Here is a 26,817-nt window from a genome sequence, read left to right on the forward strand (position 1 = left end):
TTTTCTAAAAAAAAAAAAAAAAAAATGCCATCCAGTAGTCATTTGCTATTACTGCATGTACAAACATTGAAACATTTCCCAACCATGATAAACCCCTGGTCTCTCCCACCCAGAGCATCTTGTGCAACTAGAGACCAAAGAGGGTTAAATTTAGGGATCTCCCCACACATCTGTTCTCCAGTCATCCATCTTTCCCCCACCTAAGTTGTCAATCTGCCTCTGTATACCTCCTCCAGTGCTCCATATCCCCTCAACTTTCCATCTCTCTTTGCTTATGTCTTCCTTATCCCTTTGTTCCCTATAGCCCTCCATCAAACCTTCCTACTGAGGGTCCAAGAAGTTTTCTCTTCCTCATGTGTGGGCAGATCTGAACTGGCTGGCTGCCACATTTTCTTCCATGTCGAACTGCCAGATCTGAAGCCTCCTCCTCTTCTGCACCTCTGCTTCCCAGCTCCCTTCTTGTCTCTTGCACCTCTGAGGCCCAGAGCTGACTCTTCTTCAGCGCCTTCACCACTGGGCCAATTCCCTATGTTCTTTTCCATGTGGAGCCGTCAAGTCTAGAACAGTCTCCTTTCTCACTATTAGTTGCCAGGCTCAGAGCTGCCTCATTTTCCAAGCCACCACTGCTGTGTCTGCTCCCTCCTGTCTTGTTCAAGGCTGCCAGGCCTGGATCCTCCTTTTCATCTGGGCTGATATGGCTGGATCCTCATCCTATCTTGCAAAGGGCTGCCAGGCCAAACTCTCCTCTTCTCCCATGAGGGTCATGAGGCCTGCAGCCTCCTTTTCCCTGGCACTAGGTGTTGCGGCTAGACTTCTGTGAGGGTAGATGGTGGACCCTTGGGCCGGCCTACCGGTGACCACAGGGCAGGCCGGGAGGCGGAGGCACGATCTGGCAAGGTTTCACCCGGAGCCTGGGGTCCCCCCGGGAGGAGCCCGTAGGGACCCAGGCCCTTGGGACTTGGGCACTGCAGAGAATGTCCAGAAGAGCTATTGCTTAGGAAGGCAGGAGGCCCACTAGGAGCTGAGCCGGCTAGAGGTTTGCCAGAGAGTCAGAGAGACAGGCCGGGTCAGGAAACGGGCCCAGAAGGGAACACTCGGGGCCTGAGCAGGCGGGCAGTGGTAAAGAAGTCCGTGGCAACCCGGGTCAGGGCAGGCAGCGGGCTGTAGCGAAGTCAGAAGCAAACCGGAGTCAAGGCTGGTAGCAGGCTGTAGCGAAGTCAGAAGCAAACCGGAGTCAAGGCAGGTAGCAGGCTGTAGCGAAGTCAGAAGCAAACCGGAGTCAAGGCAGGCAGCAGGCTGTAGCGAAGTCAGAGGCAAACCGGAGTCAAGGCAGGTAGCAGGCTGTAGCGAAGTCAGAGGCAAACCGGAGTCAAGGCAGGCACCAGGCTGTAGCGAAGTCAGAAGCAAACCGGAGTCAAGGCAGGCAGCAGGCTGTAGCGAAGTCAGAGGCAAACCGGAGTCAAGGCAGGTAGCAGGGTGTAGCGAAGTCAGAGGCAAACCGGAGTCAAGGCAGGCACCAGGCTGTAGCGAAGTCAGAAGCAAACCGGAGTCAAGGCAGGCAGCAGGCTGTAGCGAAGTCAGAGGCAAACCGGAGTCAAGGCAGGTAGCAGGCTGTAGCGAAGTCAGAGGCAAACCGGAGTCAAGGCAGGCACCAGGCTGTAGCGAAGTCAGAAGCAAACCTGAGTCAAGGCAGGCAGCAGGCTGTAGCGAAGTCAGAGGCAAACCGGAGTCAAGGCAGGCACCAGGCTGTAGCGAAGTCAGAAGCAAACCGGAGTCAAGGCAGGCAGCAGGCTGTAGCGAAGTCAGAGGCAAACCGGAGTCAAGGCAGGCAGCAGGCTGTAGCGAAGTCAGAGGCAAACCGGAGTCAAGGCAGGCACCAGGCTGTAGCGAAGTCAGAAGCAAACCGGAGTCAAGGCAGGCAGCAGGCTGTAGCGAAGTCAGAGGCAAACCGGAGTCAAGGCAGGCACCAGGCTGTAGCGAAGTCAGAAGCAAACCGGAGTCAAGGCAGGCAGCAGGCTGTAGCGAAGTCAGAGGCAAACCGGAGTCAAGGCAGGCACCAGGCTGTAGCGAAGTCAGAGGCAAACCGGAGTCAAGGCAGGTAGCAGGCTGTAGCGAAGTCAGAGGCAAACCGGAGTCAAGGCAGGCAGCAGGCTGTAGCGAAGTCAGAGGCAAACCGGAGTCAAGGCAGGTATCAGGGAGTCAACAGGAAACGCGAACAGGAAGCAACTAGTCAGCTCGGGACCTCGTTGCAAGGCGTTTAGTGAACGACTGAACGCCGGTTATATCGGGAGCAGAGCATGACGTCAGCTGAGGAGACGGAGCCGGGCTTCCGGGAGCTGGACGCACAAGAGGAGCCTCTTCGCGCGCGCGAGGCCGGAGGAGAACAGGCCTGCAATGGCGTCCGCCACGTGGGAACCGCACGGACGGAGGGCCTCCCGGGACCTGGGCTGGGCGGAATCCCGCGGCTGCTGGAGCGGAGGTAGGCGGGCCTGAGCCCGATCAGGAGAGGATCAGTCGGGACCACAACACCAGGATTGCTTTTCTGGAGGTCCCATCTTCCCTGTGCTCCTCACATCTCCTAATTCTATACCATAGGCATACCGTACCCACACTGATTTGCTAGCCTTATTACCTTTATGTAGGATTAACATTTTTTTTTTTCGGTGTATGGTTCAGCTGCCCAGAGTGGGGAGGGATTGGGCTGCTGGAGTTGTATTTTTGGGCTGAGGAGTGCATTTTTACAAACTGCAGTTTCCATTTGTTTTTACCATTTTGTATCATCTGTAAAGTTCAGAAATCAACTTTTAGTCCTCTCTTTCAATTCAATTCAATTCATAAAGCACAGTCATTATAATGATTTTATTCTAGTGTTTGCCCCTCCTCCGTGAACCCTGAGATAAAAATCAAGTCACCTCTTTCTGGCCAGAAACTCTTCCCGTTTCAGGTGCTGGCTGGATTCTGGTCTTTTCCAGAGACATAAATAATCCTCCTGTTCTGTGCATTTGTAACAAGTTCCTTTTAAAGCTGGCAAGTAGAATTTAATGGTCTGGGGAAAGGAAGTGCAAAATGCTTAAAAGTCACTTTACAAGGCAGAATCTTTTATCCACAGATTTAATTTGTTGCAGCTCCTAGAAGGGGAAAAAAAAAGTCACATAAGCAAAATCTTGTGGAGGAGAAAGAACTGTAGCGCTTTTATAGGTTTCCTAAGTTCAGCACTTTCAAGGAACGTTGATTACAATTCTTTTTGCACAAGCTTTTGCTTGCGTGGTTTTTTTTTTTCTGTCTTCCCCTTCTTGGAGTTGTAGTAAATTAAATGCTTGGGAAAAAGGTTTACTATTTTAAAATTGTGGAAACACACTGACTTGAAGACATTTTAACCTTGCTTTTTGCTCTGCATTTGCCTGAAACTTAAGTGCAGCCCTAAATCTAAGCATTATCCTGTTCTCTGGCTGCTGTATTATGTAAATGACTTCTTTACATACCCTTTGTTGGGCAAAACAGTTGTAACCCTCTCTTTGGAGATCATCCAGAATGCATAGGGGTACTCCGAGTCCTGGGTACACACTTCACACTCACAGTTCAGAACAGGCCCCAGGGGCTGGGTCATTTCTGGCAGGGAGGAGGATTCAACCTCCAGGGCCCAAGGCACCTGAGGCGGCTCATCTTTTCTCATTCTCTCTAACTTGCTCACTGTAGTACTCACAGTTAGTTGTCTTGCTATGTGATGCCCCTTCCAGTACCTAAAAATGCATGCCGGACTTGTTGCTAGGGTGTTGCACTCAAAACTTTATTGTAACCAGATCTCAAACAGAGAAATCGATCATCAGCCAGCCTCCAAATGATCTTCCAAAGCAGATTCAAAAGTCTGTTTGTCACAGGCCTGCTTCTCTGTACAAGTGTCCTTTTAGCTGGCAGGCCCCTGGGTAACCCTTTCTTTCCAGGGGTAATGATGGGCTTCAATACGGTCACTGGGTTCTCCTTAATCCTCTCTGATGGTACAGGGGCCTCTCAAGTAGAGAGTGCCAAAAAAGCACACAGTTCTTTAGCATCTCCTATGGGCAGGAATGGTGACCCAAACGATTCCTCCTCAACAAACCTTCTCCAACAGCGTAACACTTCTGAGAGCCAAGACAGCGCAGTCCTCCTTGTGTGGTCGGCAGAAACGCAGAGCTCTGTCTACCTCCTGGCAGGGGAAGGTCCCCCTGGAAGCAGGACACATCTTCTCTCAGAAGGAACATGCCCACCAAACAATCTTCCTCTCCTTCCTACCCTTCAAGGCAAGTCCCTTTCAGACTGTGGGGTGCTAGACGGGGGACATGCCTCTTCTTCATGCTGACTCTTCTCAGGCTGTGAGACCCCCCCAAAATGGCAGGAAACACAGCTCTCCTCCTCCTCCAAATCAACTGGAAATGGCCACTTCACACTGCCTGCATATTATCCGTCTGAATAGCCAATCCCTGCAGCCTGGAAGGAGGTGCTGGGGTCTGCTGTGATTACCTCTTCCTCCCTCGCGACACTGACTCTAAGGACAAACAGGGTGTAGGGTCATAAGGGGTCCCTTACACTTACACAGTGATTAAAAACAAACCTTTTATGCTATGGGGTCAATTGGCAAAGGGATCTTGCCAGCTAAGTAAAAGAATTAGCCAGGTAATCCAAAGCCTTGAAAACTGACCAAGCTAACTGACCAAGTTTAGCGTGCTAAATTTCACCAGGCAGCCAAATTCTGGGTGGCCAAGAGTCAGGTTTAGACTGGGGGGAGAAAGGCGGCCTAAATCTGGCTGACCAGATCCTTCCTCTCTTCTACTTGATTGTGAAAGTCTGCCCGGGAGGCTGAGAGCATCCTTCTCCCTCCTGCCCAATCCTATTTTTTCAAAAAATCCCCCTCCCCCCACCCCCACACAAAGCTGCTTTGATCCTGTCTGAGCCTCAGCCACCTCAGCCTCTCCTCCCTCATGCTGAAAACAAACTAGAGGTAAGTTTCTGGGATGGAAGGGCGTCTAAGGGGTCGGGGTTGGAAGGAGATTACTGATTTTCATATGGAGTGAGAGATTGTGGGAACTGTTGCCTCCCCCCCCCCCAAAACTTTGACCGGCTAAATTTATCCAGATATTCAACCACACTTTTAGTTGACTATCTGGCTAGAGAGAACTGAGTAAATGTAGCTGATTATCTTTATGAATATAACAACATGGTCCCCAGCATAGGTGAAGAAGATAATGTCGAAACACACCTACTGCTCAGAAATATTATGTACTAATGTGAGCTGCCTCAGGCACAGCAAGGAAAAAACTCTCGGTGCATCCTGATCTTTTGGATATGCAGTGGCATTGGTTGTACACCTGCCGAAGAGTGGTGAACCTCTTCTGCCGTGCTGGTCATTCCGTCTACAAATCAGCATAGTCCACCTGGAATACAACAAAGGTGAAACAACTTTCATTCACAGAGAGCAACAAAAAAAACCCAGGATCCTTCAACTTGGAAACAAGCTGAGTGAGGATAGACCTACAGGGGTCTATATTCAGCCGCTGAGCGGCTAGTTAACTTAGCTGGATACACCTAACCGAGATATTCAGCAGTGAGGCAGTGCTGCTGAATATACCCGGATATCTTAAAGTTAGCCTGGCAGAGGTATTTGGCTAACTTTAGACCAGCCCTATGGTGTGGCTAGAGTTGGCCAGTTAGGTTAACCGCATAACTCCAAATATCAACTCACCTAACCGGCTAACTCTAGCCGCAACGTAGGGCTGGTCGACAGTTAGCTGGAGTTAACTGGTTAACCTAACCAGCTAACTCTGCTCCTCCCAGGAACGCACCCAACTCAGCCAGCTATATTCTAGCCGGCTACCTCTTTACCCAGCTACAGTATAGGTGGTTAACCTTTTAAAATAGCAGCTTAGCCATTTAGATGGATAACATTTTATCCTTTTTGTTCTGTTTACAGAGATGCCATGGAGAGGGTGACAGCGATGTATAACAAGGTGGATGAGGAGGTTCACCAGCTTGTGATGCTCTCCAATAAACGTACGCAGGAGCTGGAATTAATGATAGAATTCCAGGCGATTGAAGACGATATGTGTGAGGTAAGGTCAGGCCATCCTTGATTGTGGCACCGTTAAATGTGAGCATTCAGCTGATCCTATGACTGCATGCCCTGGCTCAGGAAGCTTGAGTCGGAGTCTTCTGGCCATGGTCTCAGGGGTGGCATGGTAACGTTTACAGGTCCCAGGAGAAGGAAGAAGCTGCTCTGTGGCCTGCAGGGAGGTGATCATTGGCGAGCACTAAAGAAGTAGGATATGGTTCAGTTCTAACCATGCATTTATTTATTTATTTAAAAAAACCAAAAAAATTATCTCTCATTCTGTCCCCAATTCCAGATGGGTAACAAACTATGCACATAATCGAATATTACATAAGCTCAAAACAATATATACAATGAAAAGCTAGAACCATTTAAAACGAGCAAAAAATCCAAATGCTGACAGTTCTAGCTTGAGGGAATTTTAGCAGCTCGGTATCAGGAAGGGGGGCATGTGTGTGTGTGTGTGGGGGGGGGGGGGGGCTGATCCCCTGAACATTTGTTCTGGAAAAAGAGTAGGAAAAAGGAAGAAGAGTGTAAAACAACAATTAGAAAACGAGTGTAAGTGTAAATTAGGAGGGCCAGATTCCAGCATAGGCAGCATAACATGTACCTAGAGTAGCGTATTCTAAGGGTGCCCAAAAACTGGGACTCCTCCCACTGCTGCTTGATTTCCAGGGGAAGGTGAATTCATCCCCTCCCCCCTACCTCCCTCCGCGCCTGGTCCTTTGCCTATGAGGGCCATAATCTTAAATCCAGCTCTGTAAAGGAGAAGTCCATCTCCTTCCAGGATAGATGGTGGAAAAAGAACTTCCTGCCAGAGGGGAAGTGTGAGGAGAAGATGTCTGAGATGGTGGGGCGAGGGGGCCTTAGTTTATATACTGCCCATTGCACTATTCACCAGGCTGTCTCTTCCATCACCCACATTTTCAAGGCTAAATAACTGAGACTATCCCAGTTGTGCGAGGCACTTACTGATGATCTTTTTTTTTTTTAACTCTTTATTTAAAGATTTTTTTCCGGCATGCAGTAATAAAATAATTACAATCACAATCGCCAGGGGTTATGCTGAGGACAAACCTACACATCTAGTTACAAACTGGAGGCCTAGATGGAGCAAACAAGAAGAAAACATGAAGAACAAAAAAAAACGAAAGAGGAAGAGAGACTCTCCCAAGAGTAAATCTCTCCTGTAAACGGGCAATGACGGGGGCTCATGAAAACAATGCACTCCCCCCCAGACTGATTCACATTGGAGGTTTTCCAGGTCAGCCACATTTTGCGACTGCACTCTCCAATGAACCATGCTAGGTTGAAATTTCCAAAAAGTGGCTCTGGTAAACAGCGCCGCGAGCAGTAACTGACCCACCGACTTACAGTGTTTCCGAGGCATAAGTGATCCCGTCCATCCACGCAGGAGACTCAAGAGGCATGACACATACAGGGATAGCAAGAATATCTGTGACCAGAACCGCCCCCACCACCGGACAGTACCACCACATATGCCTCTAAGTACCTTGCTCTCCACAGCCTCTCCAACACAACAGGCTAGAGCCTGGGAAAGCCTTGGAATAAAATACAGGGGTTCGGTAGGTTCTGTGCACCCTAACCATGAGCTCAGGTCTTCCAGCACACGTGGTGACATGGTGCACACCGCCTTCCAAACTGTTGCATCCAGATCAATTCCCAGGTCTGCGTTCCAGGCAGCAATTAAAAGGAGGAGAAGTATCCCTGCTGTTTCCCTGCAAGAAATCTCCTGTATGTAACCCTTTTTGGGGGAAGTTCAGTTTCCCCAAGGGCACACAAACTCATTTTCTATTCCTGAGGCTGCTCTGGTTCGCGCTTCTCCCATCATTCTTTGTCCCAAGGGCTGGGTCCTTTCTGTGGGGGAAAGCTTACGCTTATGGCCCAGGTGGTGGTGCACTTCCAGCTCCTTCTTCCTTAGTAACTATAATGCTGTTCCTGGGATAAACAGGCAGGACAAGGTGCTGGATGTTCAAAATAAAAGTTTACTGATTCTTTAACGTTAAATCAAAGTCCAGTTTATCCCAATGTGAGAGGTTACGGGCGCCTGATTTTCAGATGTTAATCTTCCCTTCTCTCAGGTTCCTGGGGTTGAGTTTATCACGTGCTCTTTAAGTCCCAGAGAGCCAGGGAAACCTGATTGGTGGAGGAATCCCCCTTAGAACCGGAAAAATCCTGCCTGAGTCCCCTTGTTAGATGTCGGTTGCCCAGCCTGTGTCCTGGTCCCTTTGGATGGAGATCCTGTGGAGGGTCTCCATGATCTTGGTCCTTGATCCTGAATTTCAGCGCTCTGTGACTTCTCTGCAGGAAAGGTCTGTGGTGAATGGGAACCTGGCGGTCTCAGTCCTGTTTCCCAGTGAGGAGGGGGTGGGTGAAAAAAAAAAAACCAACCCTCCCCACAAACAAAACGGGAATAGCTCATGTATTTCCCCAAATCTGTCTGTGGTGAATGTCACGCTGTCACTGGCGCTTGCCTCGTCTAGGGAGTATTAAAAGGCTCACAGGTCTCCAGCTCTTGTCCTTTGGATAAGGGGGGTTGCCTTCTCCAAAAGGGTTCAAGATTTAAACAGCAGTCCCAATCTCAAAACCTAGGATAAATTCTGGCCGTCAGACGCCTTCATGGTGGGTAGTGCTGTCACTGGTGCTTGCCTCCCCTAGAGAACAGAGAGATGGCTCGCAGGTCTTCAGCCCCCTGGTCCCAGGTTTTCCCCAGAATGAAAATCCAAAAGGAATCTGGCAAAAATCTATTTCTCGTCCAAAAACGGAGACAGGGAGTGTACTGAGGGGAACCTCCTCTTAAAAAAAAAAAAAAAAAAAAGTCCTTACATTGTGCTAGGGACCCAAATTAGTAGGGGAACAGAAAGGAGCCACTTGCCTCTCCAAGGGCTAACTACAAAATGACCACCCAGAACTTACCGATCACCTCACTAAGTACCTGTACCCTGAGACAACCAATCTCAGCCCTCCAGGCTGGGAGGGGCTGAAAAGGATGGCAGTCTCACTGAGCTGTAGGACTGGTCCTAGAGATTTTATGGCTCAGTGGGGAGTCGCATGGCAAGATTAACCATGTCTGCCTGTTCCCTCTCCAAGGCTAACCATGAAACATCTCTACCATTGAGCCAGTCATGTAAACAGGTCAGCCTAGCTGCCCAGTAATACAATATATACACATACTAGGGATGATGATCTTTTCGGGGGCAATTTTCGAATAGCCCATGCAGGTGCAAACTATGCGGGTGGCTTTATTGTATGTACTTTAAGTGATTTTTCAAAGAGAATCATATAGTCGTGTTCACTTTGAAAATGTTTATATTAAAACCACCCGCATACTTTGCAGCTGCTATTGTGTGTGAGCAGCTGAGAGAGAGAGAGAGAACATAGCACATTGTCCTTTTGAATCTGTCATTTATGCCCGCTATTTTACACCCCCAAGTAAATGGCTTTGAAAATTGCCCTCCCATTATATCCGTGTGTTGAGGTGCTTGGTTGCAGCAAAGATGTTGCTGCAGAGCCTCTGCTGGCATTGCAGTGGTTTTGCACTGCTGGGATGGAAGTGGGGGCCAATGCGCTGTGGGCCCCCTGCTGTTACTGAGTGCCAGGAGACTGTGCAGAGGCTCAGCTGTTACCGCAGGGCTGGGAGGGCCCCCTGCTGGGGTTGAGATGATGTTGCAGCCATCACTGGGGGACAAGGTGCAAGTTCTGAAGACCTTTTTTTTTTTCCTTTAATAGGTCAGTGAGTGGATTGAAAATGTTGGGAAAAAGCAACTACAGAAACTGAGTGAATTAGAAGATTCTTTGGAGGTGCTGCATCGAGCAGAAAAAGAGTTTACGGCATTGGAAACTGTTGCATGTGTAAGTACCGCACTGTAATAAAAAGTCATACGCGTGATGAGAAAACATGGGAGAAAGGAGTTCCAGCCTATGATTTAATTTTCCCAAGCCTAAGCCTTGTCCTTGATCTCCCATTACCAAGCTCCTAAGATCTACCCCTGCCTCATGTTCTGCCTCTGATTCTCCAACCCCGGATCTAAGCTCTGTCCTAGATTTCACCATAGCCCCCGTGATCTGTCTCTCGTCTACCAAGCATAGACCCAAGTTCTGCTCCTGATCTGCCAAATCCCAGCCATAAACTCTGTCCTAGATCTCCCAACCCAAACTCCCTGGTCTTCTGTGATCTAGTCTTAGCTACAGCTTTTTTTCCCTGATCTCTTAACCACCAGCCCCAGATATCTTTGGACTGCCATTCCCCAGTCTTAGTCTGTCCTTAATCTCTCAACTTTTGTTACTGCCACTTGTATGGCCCTGCGCACTTCACCCAAGCCTCAACCTCTATACACGATCCTTCCTCCACCCCCCCACCCCCCCTTCCACTTAACAATTCAAGAATCCTATTTCAAAAGCTGTTCAGAATATCTCTGGTGCTTGATATTTCATGCTGCACTTGTACAGTGACAGAGAGCCAAAATGTCCATGGTGGGGAAAAAGGCATGTAGATTGCTGGTTCCCTTGTTTACCTGGTAGCAAAGTTGCTTTTTATTACCAGAACTTTGGAAGCTTCATTGAAAGAAACCTGAAAAATTTTGGCAGTTTTATTGAATAATGAGAGGGCCACTGGGGATTAGGGAAACTGGGCCTTTAACTCTGTGGAAGAGCCCTTGCTTTGGAGATAGATGGTTACAAGCTCAAATCCTGATATTCCTGCAGGTGGAACATTCCTGTGAGGTTTAGATTGTGTCCATACACTGAGGTGAATTTTTTTTTTTTTTTTTTTACTATTTATTTATTGAATTTTTAATAATGCTACAAAGCCCTTGCATAAGGAATAGTTGGAAATTGATACAAAGGAATACAAAGGCATAAATAACAGATCATGGAAAACGTTTTCCGTGCCAAAGCCAAAAAAAACAAGAACAAAAGAGGAAAAGCGGTAAGAAAAGGAAGAACAAAGCAACATATTAACATGAGGTGAATTTTAAAAGCCCAGTGCATGCATACATTAGGGAACGCGCAAACAAGTAGGGTTCGTGTGCGCGCCCCCATATTTTGAAAGCTGCCCAGATTCGCGTGCATCTCCCGCGGCATGCACCTCGCTCAGATTCAAAAAGGGGGCGTGGCCTGGGCAGGAGACGGGCGTTCTAGGGCGGAGCTAAAAGATGTGCTTGCAAATACTTACGTGCCTGGACGTGTGCCCAAGTCTAGTGCAATGTACTGTAAATGTATTTCTGCTATGGAGGAGGTGTAAGTTTAAAAAAACTGAACTGGGTGACCTAGCGGAAGAACTGGTGAAACTGGCAATGGCGTAGGCACTTTGAAAATTCCCCAACGTACGCTGTAGAAGTGGTATTTTGCATGCCCATGCCCGCACCCACTTAAAATTTGATGCACATGTGAGATATTTTGTAACATGCATGCACGTACATGTGCAAGTAATAAAATGGCGGTGTCCCTGGCCACGCACCGATGCACGCCTGCCCATGTGCCCTCGCACGCTAGTAGGAAAGTTACTGACCCTGGTAACAAAATGTTCTCTTCCCAGGAATACCTCAAGCGGGGACAGGAAGTGATGAGCAGGATGGATCGGTGGAAAGACTTTACATCAGCCGAAGTGTTTACGTATGTGGTGAAGCTACAGACATACAGGAACCAACTTCAAGGGTTTGCCAGAAGACTGGATGAATCCCGGAAAAGAGTTGAAAAAACATTAATCTTGTATCAGTTCTTCGATCAGGTTAGTGAGAAAACAATAAAATGCTTTCCGTTAGGGAAAATAGCAGAGTATTTCATTAAGAAAAGGAAACGCTTCAGAGCTCTTGCAAGGGAACCTAATCTATGCTGAGAAAAGTGGTTGAGTGGCCCCAGAGATAAAACTGGGTGGAAGATTGCAGGAGCATTATGTACATTTTCTGCAGGTCTAGGGGGTTCCGCTACCTTAGACCCAGTAGCAAGGCTGCCACATGAGAATTGTAGGTCTGAGTCTCAGGCCCGGCTTCTGCCCAGGGGATTGGCAGGTGCTGGCGGTGATGCAGTATGTGTGGGTGTAATTCAGAATGTAGGCAGCTTTACTGAATTTTCAAGGGAGTTGTCACGTGTTGCCCACGACTGACCACAATGGCTGGGTAATGGAGGAGGATGGGGCTTTTAATCAAGGGCAGTTATCTGGGGAATGGAAGGTACTAAGGATGCACATGAACCAAACTGTTGCAGCTGGAAAGAAAGCTGTAGAACTAGGGGCTCATGATGCAAAACTCCAAGGGGGTACACCCAGGAAATATTTTTTCAGGGAAGAGGTGGTGGATTCATGGAATGTTCTCCCGGAAGAGGTGCTGATGACAAGAATGATAATGGAAATGAAAAGGGCATGGGATAACACAGAGGATCCCTTGTAGCTAAAAGATGTAAATGAAGCAATGGGGTAACCTGTGTTAACTGAGGTAATCTGCACAGAGCAGCAGTTATTACCCTTAATAAAAGGCATGGGGTAACCTGCATGGAGCTGCAGACATTACCCTTAATAAAAGGCATGGGGTAACCTGCATGGAGAGGCAGACATTACTGTTAATAAAAGGCATGGGGTAACCTGCATGGAGCGGCAGACATTACTGTTAATAAAAGGCATGGGGTAACCTGCATGGAGCGGCAGACATTACTGTTAATAAAAGGCATGGGGTAACCTGCATGGAGAGGCAGACATTACTGTTAATAAAAGGCATGGGGTAACCTGCTTGGAGTGGCAAACATTACCCTTAATAAAAGGCATGGGGTAACCTGCATGGAGCGGCAGACATTACTGTTAATAAAAGGCATGGGGTAACCTGCTTGGAGTGGCAAACATTACCCTTAATAAAAGGCATGGGGTAACCTGCACGGAGCGGCAGATAATACCCTTAATAACATGGGGCAACCCCGCTGTCTCCAGTAGACATCAAGGAGAGGAGAAATATGTGATTGCTGAGATCCTAGACTCCAAGATGATTTAGGGACAGTTGAATTACCTGGTGGGCTTGGAGTGAGGGATGGTCTCAAAGAGTATTCTTAGGAGCCAGTAGTCATTGTCAGTGCACCACACTTGATTCAAGCTATTCACAGACTGCATCCAGCAAAACTAGTTTCTAGAGCTTCAAGAGTCACTGCTGAAAAAGCAAAGGGACTATTGATAGACCTGTCTAATTTTTAGCTGGCACTCTAAGGCTTTTCAACCGAGAGACTGGTGCAGTAAGTTATCCTGGTAGCAGATGCTGGATGTTACCTAGCACTATTTTATTTTTTGTGTCAGCACATTGGACTTGCTAATATTAGCACTGACTGGACCACTTCATTTCCCATTCAGCTCTGCTGACAGTACATCAAATTGGATCGACTCTCATTACTGACCAACTGCGTTCCTGTTCATCCTGCTTTACCTGCATTCCTATTTGTTCCTGCAGGGCACTGTTTTCTTCCTGTTCCCGTGTTGGCCTTCTTGCCTTTGTCTTGTTCCATAGATACTCTGGTTTGGATCTGTAGTGAATTGGTCATTCCTTTTCTGAAGCTGTGGCACTTTTGCTACTAGGAGAGCTCTAGAGGGTTTAGTGAAGGCCAGGAGAAAGCAAGATCACATTAATAGGAGCCTCTTGAGATGCACAGCATTCAAATGTTCTGAGCTGACAGGAAGTGAGGCCACATTTGAGAGGAGCCCCCTGGGACGTAAGACAATTGAAGACAAATAACTGGCTGAAGTCAGTTAGAGATGATTTCTGCAGGATTTTAAAAAAGCCAAACTGCCAGAAACAGAAAGGAGCCAGACTAGAACAATGTCATGGAGACATAGCCTTCGGTGTGGCTAAGAGTTTGAAAGTAAATGACAGCAGTAGGATCTGCATTTATTTGGAAAGCGGAATAACAAGCTGCTGGAAAGCTGGTCTCCGGCAGGTTAAAGTGGAAAGGCATAGTCCAGAAGTGTCTTTAACTGCCTGTTTAAAAATATCCTATTATGTTAAGCCACAAATAAATTGAAAGCTAGAGATTCTAAGAGGAAGTTGCGAAGATTTGACTTGTAATTGAAAATAAAGAGGATAACTTTCAAACAGATCCATACGGTGACATATTTGTGTGTATATGGCCACAAGCAGATTTACTCTAATATTTTATAACCCGCACGTATGATATACGCACGTTTTATAAAATATGTGAATTTTCAGACATTGCACATATAAAAATGAGCACTTACACTATAGCATATTCACAAGTGCATGCTATTTTAAAAACCATAACATGCATGCACAAATTGAGGTCCACGAGCAATTTTGTGCATGTAAAGCCAGGGGCGTTCTGGGGATGGACCAACATTTACGTGCATAAATTGCTATTTTTCAGCTTGCCAAAGTGACATATGCAAGTCTTTTGCTTGCCTATATTTACTCCTGATCAATAGATGGTATAAACAATTGTAAACATCTTAAAAGTGAAAAAATGACTCGGTAGGGCGTCTGGGTGAAATAGGGGTACTAGGCTGAAGAGCCAAGAGGCTATTCACAGGCTTCAGATGGACTGGGTGAACTGGTAGACTAATTGGTAAAACTGGTTATTTCATTGCCATGTGCATATTATACAGTCCCCTGACTTATGCAAGTAAAAGCCGATTTAAGGGGAGTAAATTATTCTAATTAATGTGAATAAAATCTATTTGTGTATCCTTTTAAAATCTGAAATACAAATATGCCAGTATATAATTTGCTCACACTTATCTGGCTAAATTCAAACTTATCCAGCTAAGTAGTGCTTTTCAGACATATCCAGCTAACTGCCGCTACTTAGCCAGATAAATCGGCATTTATTTGCATGGCTCATGATTTTTACATAAGCGAGCATATGCCCATGCATATGTATATGTGTTTTACAACTTGAACATATCGTTTCTGCCGAGGTTATAAAATAACTTTGCATGCACCCATATACATGCGTAAATAGGTGCACGTGAGCAGTTTTGAAAGTTATCCTCTAAACGCATATGTACGCTTATGCGCAATTACATACAGGGGCAGATTTTTAAAAAGTACGCCCGTGCGTACTTTTGTTCGCGTGACCGGCACAAACAAAAGTATGCCGGATTTTAATAGATACGCGCGTATCTTTTAAAATCCAGGGTTGGCACGTGCAAGGCTGCGCAAAATCGGCAGCATGCATGAGCCGAGCCGCGCAGCCTGCCTCCATTTCCTCCAAGGCCGCTCCGATTTCAGATTTTTGTTTGAAAAGTTACACCTGCCGACCCTGCTGCTGGTGTGCGATTCCCCAGCCTGGGAGCAGTTTTGGAGGCCTCAGCCACACCCACGAAACGCCCCCGGGCCGGAATCACGCCCGTGGCCCCGCCCCGGATGACGCGCCGCCGCGACACGCCCTCGACATGCCCCCGACACGCCCCCCCCCAGGAAAGCCCCGGGACCTACGCGCGCATCCCAGGGCTTGCGCGCGCCATCGAGCCTATTCAGCAAAGGCTTGGCGCGCGCAGGGGGAGGTTGGGGTAGGTTTTCGGGGGGGGGGGGGTACGCGCGTATCCCTTTGAAAATCTGCCCCACAGTGTACTGAAAGAAGGTATATCAGTGCATTGAATGCGCTTACTTTTCCTTCCTATTTTAAAAATATATGCACATATATTTTATGCGTGAAAATACGATAGCACTGCTCGTGTAGATCGGGATTTGTGCGCATAAGTCGGTGTATTTTAAAATGTGAATGTCATTGAAATTACCAGTCTTACCAATTAGTCCAGCAGTTTGCCCAGTCCTTCTCCACGTCATTGATACCCTCCTGGTTCTTCAGCCTGAATTCTCCCCAGACATTCTCCAGACCTTCCACCCAGTCAACTGTATAATAATAAACACGTATAATATTACTCATACCAGATAATTAGCAGGTGTAAAATTTCACAACTTGGCAAATCTACATGCATGTCTTTTAAAATAGAAATTTATGCATGCACATGTTGGCTCCACCCCAGAATATCCCTAGACTGTCACTTTTTTTCTGTGTGTATATGGGTACGAAAATGAAAATATGCACATATTTTCAATGTTTATAAAATATGGATTAATTATTTATTCAAAACATTTATATGCCGTTATATCATTAAATTCAATGCGACTTACATAAAACATTCACAGTAATATATAAAAACAAATCATAATAAGCTAACGACAGAACCTGAGCTGTTGTAATATATTCATTAGTCATCCCAAATCTCTCGCCAGGAAAGCCTTTTCAAATAAAGGCCCTTATTTTCCAAATGTATCGCACGCGGTAAGGGATGTTTCGCACGCGCGATACCAAAATGGGGGTGGAGTCGGCCCCGGAAGAGGAGGAGTCGGGGCGTCACCGGGACCGACTCCGCGACGACGGTGCGCACAATGAAAAGGTAAGTGCCTTTTCGCCGCCTATTTCGCTCCCAATAGCTACACCTCCTATGGTGGCGCTATTGGGTGCGAAACCGGCAGCGCAGGCCCGCCCCCTGTTTCGGCCCCCCGCCCCTCATCTTCTAAAGTATCGCAGGCCTGCGATACTTTAGAAGATGAGGCCCAAAAAGGTTTAAAATTTCTTTTTAAAAGATTTTATGCAAACTTTCATGCGGCATATCATTGGAGGAATATTCCAGGCTGTTGCATCTGCTACTGAGAGCAACTTTTCTCGAATTAGCAAGTTTTACCTGGCAAACAGAGGGAATTTCAAGAAAACATTTTCCTGTCAATCATAACAATTTCTCCCACCTATAAACTTGAAGGGCCCAATAGATCTGCCTATCTACAGATATAACTTATCTGGCTAACTTAAAGTGATATTCAGTGGCATACCTGGATAAGTTTCTAGTTAGCTGGTTAATTATATCCTGCTAACTTTAGACCTGCTATTGAGCTCAATAGCAGGTCTAAAGCTAACTTGGGCTCTGGCCTGGCCTTTCACAATGTCTTTTTGCCTACTGCATCTGGTTGGGGTACTATCTTGGACTGCTCTAACTGATCTTGGCTCAGTTTTGATTACTCTTATGGGGCTGTCTAGCATAGTACTTGCTCACCTCTAACCTCAGCTAAACCTAATTTCCTGTGTCAGAGAGACAGACGTGATATTTGCAGAACTGAAGGTCAGAGAAAAAGCAGGATGGGTATTTGACACCCTCTGCATCAGTTAGACAGGAGGGATTTTTGTGGGTTAGAAGGAGATAGAGCTCATGTTTATAGCAATGGTTTTCAATCCAGGCTTCAGGACATACCTAGCCAGGCAGCTCGTCATAATATCCACAATGAATATGCATTAGATAGATTTGTATGCACTGCCTCCATTTTATATGCAAATCTATCTTGCATACTTGTGGATATCCAAGAACCTCTGCAATCAAGAAAACCACTCTCAGAAAATTGGGACGGTGGTAACAACCGTATCAAAAACCACCAAAATAAAACTGTTAAGCCACACAAAATTTAGAATAGGTATGAACACCAAGGGCAAAAAGTATTTGTTATCTCTCATTTAGCAGACCTCATACGTGGGCATATTATAATGCTAAATAGCATGAGAATTAATGCACCAACCAGTATAATCATAGGTCGTGGATGAGTTTTTTGTGGCTTAACAGTTTTATTTTGGTGTTTTATCCTAAGAACCTGACAGGCTAGCTGTATCCTCAGGACTTGGTTGAGGACCCCTGATTTTGTGTCAGAGAGAGACAGGAGGAATATTTTCTTGACTTTTCATGTCAGCGAGCAGGGCTGGCCTTTGGGGAGGGCAAGCTGGGTGGTTGCTCGGAATGCCATGAGATGAGGGACATCTTGGTATTTGCCAGCATCAAACATAAGATTGGTCAGCAGCAATGATCATAGCCAACCAGTATAAGATGAGGCTTGAGGAGGCTAAGCCCTTCCTGAAGGCTGGTGGGCCAGGTCTGCCTCCATGCACCCCCTGGCATGCCCAGCTGGCAGGACAAGCACGAGCAGTGCTTAATAGAGCGTCAGCTGCTTCTACCATGCTGGGCCAGTCTCACTTTATGAGCCATGAGATCATGGGATCTTGCAGCTCAAACCGTGAGAGGAAGGTGATGTGCTAGTAAGTGCCTCTCCTGCTGAACACAACCAAACAAGAGCAAAACGTACAGCTGTGGGGGAGGGGAAGGATTGAAAGTACTGGGAATTGGAGGCACAGAGCAGAAGATCCACATCATATGGGGTGATGGGGGCAGGAAGAGGGAGACTGTACATGAGATGCTGGGGGGGGGGTTGGGTCAGGGAGAACTAGAAAGGGTGGTGGTGGAGGAACAGGAAGTCTGAAATTGGGTGGGCAGCAGGGAGAGGAAGGGAGGACTTGGTATGAGAGAGAGGATCCAAGTTTGATGGGTGGAAAAGAGGAGAAAGGAGCATGGAGAGAGGACTGGGACTGGTGGTGCATAGAGAGACAGAAGACCACATATAGATGGAGGGACTATTGAGAATGTACAGGGGATCAGGGTGGAGCACACTGAAGTATGGAGAGGAAGGGGGAGACAGACAGAGAGAGTGAGAGAGAATATGGGGATTAAAGATGGGAGGATGAAGAGGGAACGAGGAGCTGAGATAGCAGAAGCAAGGGCCTGGAACCAGGGGAGAGGGTGGGCGACAAGGAAGGAGCTGGAGTTGGTTGAGGGGATGAGAAGCAGAAGAAAGTCGATGAAGGCTGGGGGTGGGGGACCAGAGAGCGGGAAACAGGAGCCTGGGGAAAGAATGAGAACTGGGGAAAAGGAGAGGTGAGGTATAGAAAGGGGATTAGAAAGAAGGCTGAAACTGGGAGAGAGAATGTTGGTAGGTAGGTGAGAGATGAAAATAGGGAGACTGAGGGGAACCGGGAAGGACAACGGAGTAAGAGATAAGAGTGGTAGGAGTGGAAGAGGTGAGGGAGGAGGCAAAACAATAGAGAATGTGAAATGGCAAGGAGAAAAAGCTAAAGAGATGGGTATAGGAGAGTGTGAAGGGGATGGCCGGAGAGAGAGTCAGCTTGGGGATGGTGAGCGACAAGGGGTCAGAAAGGAGGCAGAAGTTGTGGGGGAAGGACAGCAGAGTTAGATATTGGGAGAACGGTGAGGAGGAGATGGCAGGCTGAGAAGGGGCAATGGGAAGCAGAATTAGACAGGTGAAAAGCAGGGGGTAGCAAGAATTGGAGGGGGGATGACAGATTGAAATGTAGCTATGAACAAACAGAGGCAGATAAATTAGATGAAAGGAAAAGATCAATGTTAGAGTGAGAATAAGTGGAGGGAGGGGAGGGAGAAAGGAAGAATGCCTGAAGGGAGAGAGGAGAGAATGTCTGGAGGGAGGGAGAAAATGCCTGGAGGGAGGAGGAGAAAGGGATAAAGTGCTTAGAGGGAGAGGAGATGGGGGATGGAAGAAGAAAGTGCATGGAAGAAGGGGAAGTGGAGATAGGGAGGGCAGAATGTCTGGTGGAGAGAGAGAATGCTGTGAGGTAGGAGAGATTGTCTTTAGGGAGGAGGAGAAGAGAAAGAGATTGCCTAAAGAGAAGGGGAAAAGATGGCGAGAATCCTTGCAGGGAGGGAGAAGGGGGAGGAGACTGTTTGGAAGGGGAGGGCCCAATTTACAGTTCTCATCCAGTGCACCATTTGCCTTGGAGCTGGCCCTGTCAGAGAGGTGAGAGAGGCATTTATGGGATTCTGTGTGTCAGAGAGAGAGAGAGAGATGGGGATACTTATGGCACTCTGTCAGGGACAGGAGGGACGCTCTATGGCAGACAGACAAGCAAGATGTTTTTGGGCTCCATGTGTCAGAGAGAGAGACAATAATGGTATTTTGGGTGTCCCTTTGTCAGAACCAAGAGGGGTGGTTGTGGTGGGCCACAAATAGAAGCAGGAAGGATGGACTTCTCTTGACTAACATGACGGTATAAACCCTTGCTGTGATAATGAAGAGTGTGTTTTCTCTTTTCAGATGGATAACATTTATCTTAGTAATATTGGGAGTGAAACTATCCCATTGGGAAGGTGTGTTGTCTATCTTTTAATATATATTTTGCAGAGCTGCCAAATCACCCAGTTCCAGGAGAGAGAGTTTAAGCCAGTCCTGGATTTCTGACAATCCCATTATGATGGGACCTGCAGTACTGCTTTGGGATGTAAACCAGGACTGAACAAAATCTCCCTCCTGCTATTGGATGACTTGAGCAACTCTGATTTTGCTTTTCATGCAGAAAATGAAGTGATGAGGAAAGGAGTGGGGGAGAGGAACTCAGAGATGTTCTGGCAGGTCCACTGAAGGTCCAGTATATCGCTGGAGCCAGGAGTGGTGCCACAAGATTGGAGACGTAGCAAAGAGAAGGTTGGAAACTTCAGGCTGGTTAGCCTTACCTCAGTGGTGGGGACATTAATGGAGGCTGTAGATAGTGCGCTATCTTTTTTTTCAGCAATCTGCTGGGTTGCTGGATCTGAGGCAACATGGTTTTACCAAAGGAAGATCATGCCAAATGAATCTGATTGATTTTTCTTTGACTGGGTGACTGGAAAATTAGATCAAGGATGAGTAGTTGATGTGATTTACCTGCACTGTATTCCAGCAAAGCTTTTGATATGTTCCCACATAGGAAGCTCATGGACAAAATGAAAAGCCTGGTAATGGGTCTAGAGGTACTCTGAGGCGATAAGTGTGGAGTGCCTCAAGGATTGGTTCTGGGACTGGCTCTGTTCAATATCCTTTTGAGCAGTATTGCAGAAGTGTTTATCTTTTGGTGGATAATGCTAAGATCTGCAACCGAGCAGATGCATCTGAAGGAGTAGAGAGAATGAAAAGCGATTTAACAAAGCTCAAGCAGTGGTCAAAGGTTTGGCAGCTGGGCTTCAATGTCAAAAAATGCAAAATCGTGCATTTGGGGTACAGAAATCTAAAGGAGTTATATTTGATAAGTGGCACGGACTGGGAAAAGGACCTCAAAGTAATTGTGTCTGACAATTTGAAGCCAGCGAATCAATGTGACAGGGTGGTGGCTGGGTCCAGAGAGGTGCTGAGCGGCATCGAGAAAAGCATCATCAGCAGAAGCATGGAGGTGATAATGCCCTTGTACATGTTCTGGGTGAGGTCTCACCCGGAGTACTGGGTTCAGTTCTGGAGGTCATCTCTCATAAAGGATAGACAGGATGCAAGCGGTCAAGAGAGAGGCAACCCAAATCGTGAGGGGTCTGAATCAAGAGCCATGTGAAATGAGACTGAAGGGCCCGAATAGGCATTACTCTGAAGGAGAGAAGAGATGGGGAGATATCATACAGACTTGGAAATATCTAAAAGTATGAATGATGCAAAAGAATCAAACCCTTTCCAATGGAAAGAAAGCTGTAGATCTAGGGGGTCATGATAAGAAATTCCAAAGGGGTAGATTCAAGAATAATGTTGGAAAATATTTCTTCACAGAAAGGGTGGTGGATCCATAGGGAATGCCTTCCTGGAAGAGGTAGTGAATGAATATAGGAACAGTAAGGAAATTCAAAAGAGCGTGGGATAAACCCAGAGGATTCCTAGTGGCCAAAGGATGGAAATGAAGATAAGGGGTAACCTGTGTTAACTGGAGTAACCTGTGTATGGAGCGGCAGTTCTTACCCTAAAAAAAGATGCTGGGCAGATGGAAGGGATCACTTGAGTCTTTTTCTGCCGACATTTACTATGTTGCTATCCTAATGAGGTCTCTTGTTCGACTGTCATTGGAGAGATGCATTTTCTTGCTTTTCTTTTGGGGGGCAGAACCAAAGCCTAAAGGTTTGGTTTGGGAAGAAGCGAGTGTAGTTGAAATCCCTTCAGGACTGCCCATTTGTGTGCGCCTGACAATAGCAATGGCCAGTGATACCCAGAAGCGCCAGGCTTGATGTTGCACACACACATATACATATGTATGTGTATAATATCACACATACAAATGGTTATGCCAATAAAGCTTGTAATGGTGTATCTTCTGTAGCTCAAACACAAACAGGATATGAGAGTGCAATAATCCCGAAAGGTGCAAGATTCATCTATCTAATAAGGGTGTCAGCAAGCTGGGAAGTCAGGATAAGACCACCTCTAGGGTGGCTGACCGGTCCTCTCTATCATCCACCCAAAAGAAGTTTTAGAAACAGTGGAAAGAAATATGTATTTTTTAACTATGCATTTAAAAATCAACAATTAGAAGAAACAACAATGTTCACTGTCAGTCCCATATAGATGTAATGGAAATGCTCTGTAATATGCAGCGTGAACCCCGACATCAGCTGATGTTTCGGTTTCCCTGTATCACGGGGTAAGGGACTTATCTGAAATCCGAAATCTTCCAAATATAATGAAGCGCACTTCTGTAGGATCTTCTGGTCTCATCTTCTTCACTAAAGAACAACGTGAGCCCAACTGTGGTCTTATACTGGCTTGCTGACACCCTTATTAGATAGATTAATCTTGCGCTTTTCAGAATTATTGTACTCTTATATCCTGTTAGTGTTTGACCTTATTTTGGGGTTCATTTGGTTATGTACATAGCTAGATGGTGTTACTTTACTCCGTTAGCAATACAGAGATGATTTGCTTGGGGATGCACAAGACATTTCTCATACTTATTATTACATTTTTTTTCTGTGAAACTGTATACTTATGTTTCCAAATCATGTCTCAGGTCAAGTTTATAGATCAAATAATGCTAAAAGCCTGCAAGATCACTTGCTTGTACAATTTTAAACAGTGCATATTTTTTCCAAGCTGAAAGGCAATTTTAAACAGTGCATATTTTTCCAAGCTGAAAGGCACATACAAACATATGTGCATAAAAAAACTTGTACAAAAATCACAAGCTATAAACTGATCTATTAAGGGCTTGATTCGCTAAGGAGTGAATTTTCAAAAATGTATGTGCATAAAATTTAGCATATACGCGTATACATAGCTTTTTCATGCGTGTTCCTTATTTTATAAAAGTAGAAAATATATTCACTTTCGCTTGACATATACACACATAAAAGAGGGGGCAGGCCCCATATTTTAAAAGACACGCGTGAACATTTGGCTACTTATTCGTGTACTTTTAAACCTGCTAGTTATCTGGCATAAGTGCTATTAAATGTGTTTATTGTGTACTATCAGCCAGGTGGGTGGTATAGGGAATTGGGAAGAGTTCAGGCTGAAGAATCAGAAGGGTCAAGTTGACCTGAAGGACTGTGCAAACTGGTGTTCTAATTGTTGAACCAATAATTTCCTTGATGCACACGTTTTAAAATTAGCCAGCTTGCACACGTACATTAAATACACACCCACGTATTTTCTAAATAAGTAGGAAAAGTATGCTTGTTTAGTGCATTGCATGTATCTGTGTGTTAAGTCTACATACACGCATATGATGGGGCTAGTGAAAAGCGTATTTTATAAAATACGCACATATATAATACGAACATAAAAATTGTCATACTTGGTCAGACCGAGAGCCCATAAACCTAGCATCCTGTTTCCAACAGTGGCCAATCCAGGTCCCAAGTACCTGGCAGGATCCCAAATAGTAAACAGATCCCATGCTGCTATATGCATGGGTTATAAAATACTGTAGTAAAACCACGCGCAGCAATACACGTGTGTGCACGCCGCTGTTCGCATTTGTTTGAAAGTTACCCTCTCTAGATTTTTTTGCCCATTCTCTGTCTACGGGGAAAAATGTTTAAGAACTCAAGCCCTACTTGCATACATCTCCCAGGGCTTTTAGAACACGTTTTTTGCTTCCACAAGTTTTCCTTAAGAATTCCTTGCTTTTCAGTTCCCGTTCTCTTTCGGCACTTGGAATTCTCCATTCTCAGTTTTTCTAAGTAGCAGCAGTAGGGTTCCTTTTCAGCACTTATTGGATGCAAAACCAAAGTCTCTTGATATCTGTTGCTTGCCAAAGATTTCAGAAATGTTTTTCATCCTCTTGTCCTATCCATAACGGTGTCTGACTGGTGCTTTCATCCTTCCAGGATGGCCCTGCCTCATTTATTCTTTCATTCTATGTCAAAACACTACATCAAGCTGCCCCCTGTTGATTGTTATTGCAAGAGTATAAACCTTGCAAATAGCCTAACATACTGTACTTGCAAAGCACAAAATATTTCAAGAAATATCTCCAACAGATACCATATTGGGTAAAAAATGAACTGTTGCACATCTCTACAAGGAGCTAGAGCTCCGGACTGGAAAGATGATCTCTGTATCCGTGTTTGCCATCCACATTTGAACAAAGCTCTTGAGACACAACAGCCCAAGTCAAGGCAGATGGCAAGGAGCTGTCTTTATCCAGGACTCTCCTGCCCCTGATGTACCCGCAAAGAAAAACACTTTAGCGCCAGACACCAGACAAGTCTTTCCGACATCCTTGGTTCTTCTCTGGTGTAAAATATTAAGTTAAGGGGGGTTCACATAAAGGAGGAAAGCAACCTCGATTGGAAAAAAAAATACAATCATACCTATAAGGGAGTCCGGACCGACGTGCCGCAAATGCGCAGTAGAGAGCAGCTCTGCTGAGCATGTGCGGACAAGCATCAGTGGAAAAAAAAAAACATGGCGGCGTCGAATGGCAGCGGCGGCAGCGAGCGGCAGCGGCGGCGAATGGCAGCGGTGGGCGGCAGCGAGCGGCGGCGGCGGGCGGCAGCGGCGAGCGGCGACGATGAGGAGCGGCGGCAGCAGCCGCCAGTAGCGAGGGAGGGACTGAGTGAGAGGGAGGGACGGACTGAGTGAGAGGGAGGGAGTGAGAGGGAGGGATTGAGTGAGGGGGAGGGAGGGACTGAGTGGGAAGGAGGGACTGAGGGAGGGACTGAGTGAGAGGGAGGGACTGAGTGAGAGGGAGGGACTGAGGGAGGGGGAGGGAGGGAGTGAGAGGGAGGGAGGGGGAGGGACTGAGTGAGGGGGGGGGACTGAGTGAGGGGGAGGGAGGGGGAGGGATCATACCTATAAGGGAGCCCGGACCGACGTGCCGCAAATGCGCAGTAGAGAGCAGCTCTACTGCGCATGTGCGGACAAGCATCAGTGGAAAAAAAAAACATGGCGGCGTCGAATGGCAGCGGCGGCGGGCGGCAGCGAGCGGCGGCGAACGGCAGCGGGCGGCAGCGAACGGCAGCAGCGGCGGCGAGCGGTGATGATGAGGAGCGGCGGCAGCGGCCGCCAGTAGCGAGGGAGGGACTGAGTGAGAGGGAGGGACGGACTGAGTGAGAGGGACGGACTGAGTGAGAGGGAGGGAGTGAGAGGGAGGGACTGAGTGAGGGGGAGGGAGGGACTGAGTGGGAAGGAGGGACTGAGGGAGGGGGAGGGAGGGACTGAGTGAGAGGGAGGGAGGGAGAGGGACTGAGGGAGGGGGAGGGAGGGGGAGGGACTGAGTGGGAGGGAGGGAGGAGAGGGTGAGTTTGTGGGAGGGAGGGAGGTAGGGGGTGGGGAAGAGTGAGGGGAGAGGGAGAATGAGGGAGAGGTGAGAGACAGGGATGTGAGTAAGTGGAAGGGTAAGAAGTTGTGGAGCAGAGAAAAAGGGAGTGGAGGAGGGCTGAGGGAGAGGGGGTGGGGAGTGACTGAGGGAAGGGGGAGAGAGGTGGGAGTGACTGAGGGAAGGGGAGGGAGGTGAGAGTGAGGGGAAGGAGGCAGTGGGAGACAGAGGGTGAGTAAGACTGAGTGGAGGGAAGGGGAGGAGTGAACGAGGGGAAGGGGGAGTGAGGGAGAAAAAGTGTAGAAGGGTGCTGTGTTAGAAAATGGACTGAAAAATGTAATGTAGCCCGTTATTACGGGCTTAAAGGCTTGTATAGAAATAAAAAACAGGAAAAATCCTGGGAAAAAGTTGTCCTGTTTATAAAATTTCAAACCAAGCAACATTAGGCTTTTGCTTTTCTTTGTTTTGCCCTACCTTTGCCCAGTCCTTACATCTAGTCCTAAGTTTTCTCTGACCCCTGAGAGCTTATTGTAGGCAGCAGTCGGTTGTAAACAGAGAAGAGGCTTTTGCTCTTGGCCTGGCACCCCCCTTGCACTGCTTGAAACAGCAGCAGCGAGGGGGGAATCCCCTTGCAGCAGGTCTCAGGATAACAATGAACCTTGCAGCAGCCCCGCAGGAGGATGGAAGTGAGTTTTCGGAGCCAGGTGGTGGTGCGCCCCTCGCCCCCCCTAGCTGGTTCTCCCTGCACACTGGAGCAGCTTTGGCGTGAAGCTCGGCCCCCTTCCCTTCCCCCTTCCCCTTTCATGCAGTTACCCGGGAAGGCCCAGCTGGTATTTGACTGCATTTGCCTGTGAATAGCAGGAGTTGGTAGGGAAGCTGTAGCTGGGCGCCATAGCCTCAGTCTGGCAAGGAGGGATGAAAGAAAAGGCAGAATACGAGAAGTTAGACTCGGCCGGGGGATGGAGCCTGCCTGCCCAAATATAAAGGTAGGAGCCTTCATTTTAACACTTCAATTGCTACAAGTGCTCTGAAATGCATTGCCTGAGAATGGCTTTCATGGTCACTCTTTTTAGACATTATCTGCCTTCTGGAAACAGGATTTGCTGTGGTGTGCACAGTCCACAACAGAGACAAAAAAACAAAGCAAGAGTCTGCAGAGAACACGATGGGAAATTGTCCAGCAGTAACTGTTTAAAACTCTTCATATTTTAAAATAACTGGGTGATAACTCAAGACTGAAGTTCAGGTTTCAGTCTATTACACTGAAACATGTCGGCAGAAAAAGACCCTGTGGCCCATCCATCCAGTCTGCCCATTCGCCTGATTAATTT

General features: G+C 47.1%; 1 protein-coding gene across 1 annotated transcript in view; it reads left to right on the forward strand.

Moving 5' to 3' along the window:
* Nucleotides 1-26,817, forward strand: part of PLEKHG4 (pleckstrin homology and RhoGEF domain containing G4) — a 341,909-nt gene that overhangs the window by 178,737 nt on the left and 136,355 nt on the right. The window contains 3 exon segments of the mRNA XM_029608782.1: nucleotides 5,945-6,083; nucleotides 9,833-9,955; nucleotides 11,640-11,831. Coding sequence (XP_029464642.1) covers nucleotides 5,945-6,083; nucleotides 9,833-9,955; nucleotides 11,640-11,831 — 454 coding nt within the window.

This window comes from Rhinatrema bivittatum, chromosome 7 (assembly GCF_901001135.1).
Source record: "Rhinatrema bivittatum chromosome 7, aRhiBiv1.1, whole genome shotgun sequence".
NCBI lineage: Eukaryota > Metazoa > Chordata > Amphibia > Gymnophiona > Rhinatrematidae > Rhinatrema > Rhinatrema bivittatum.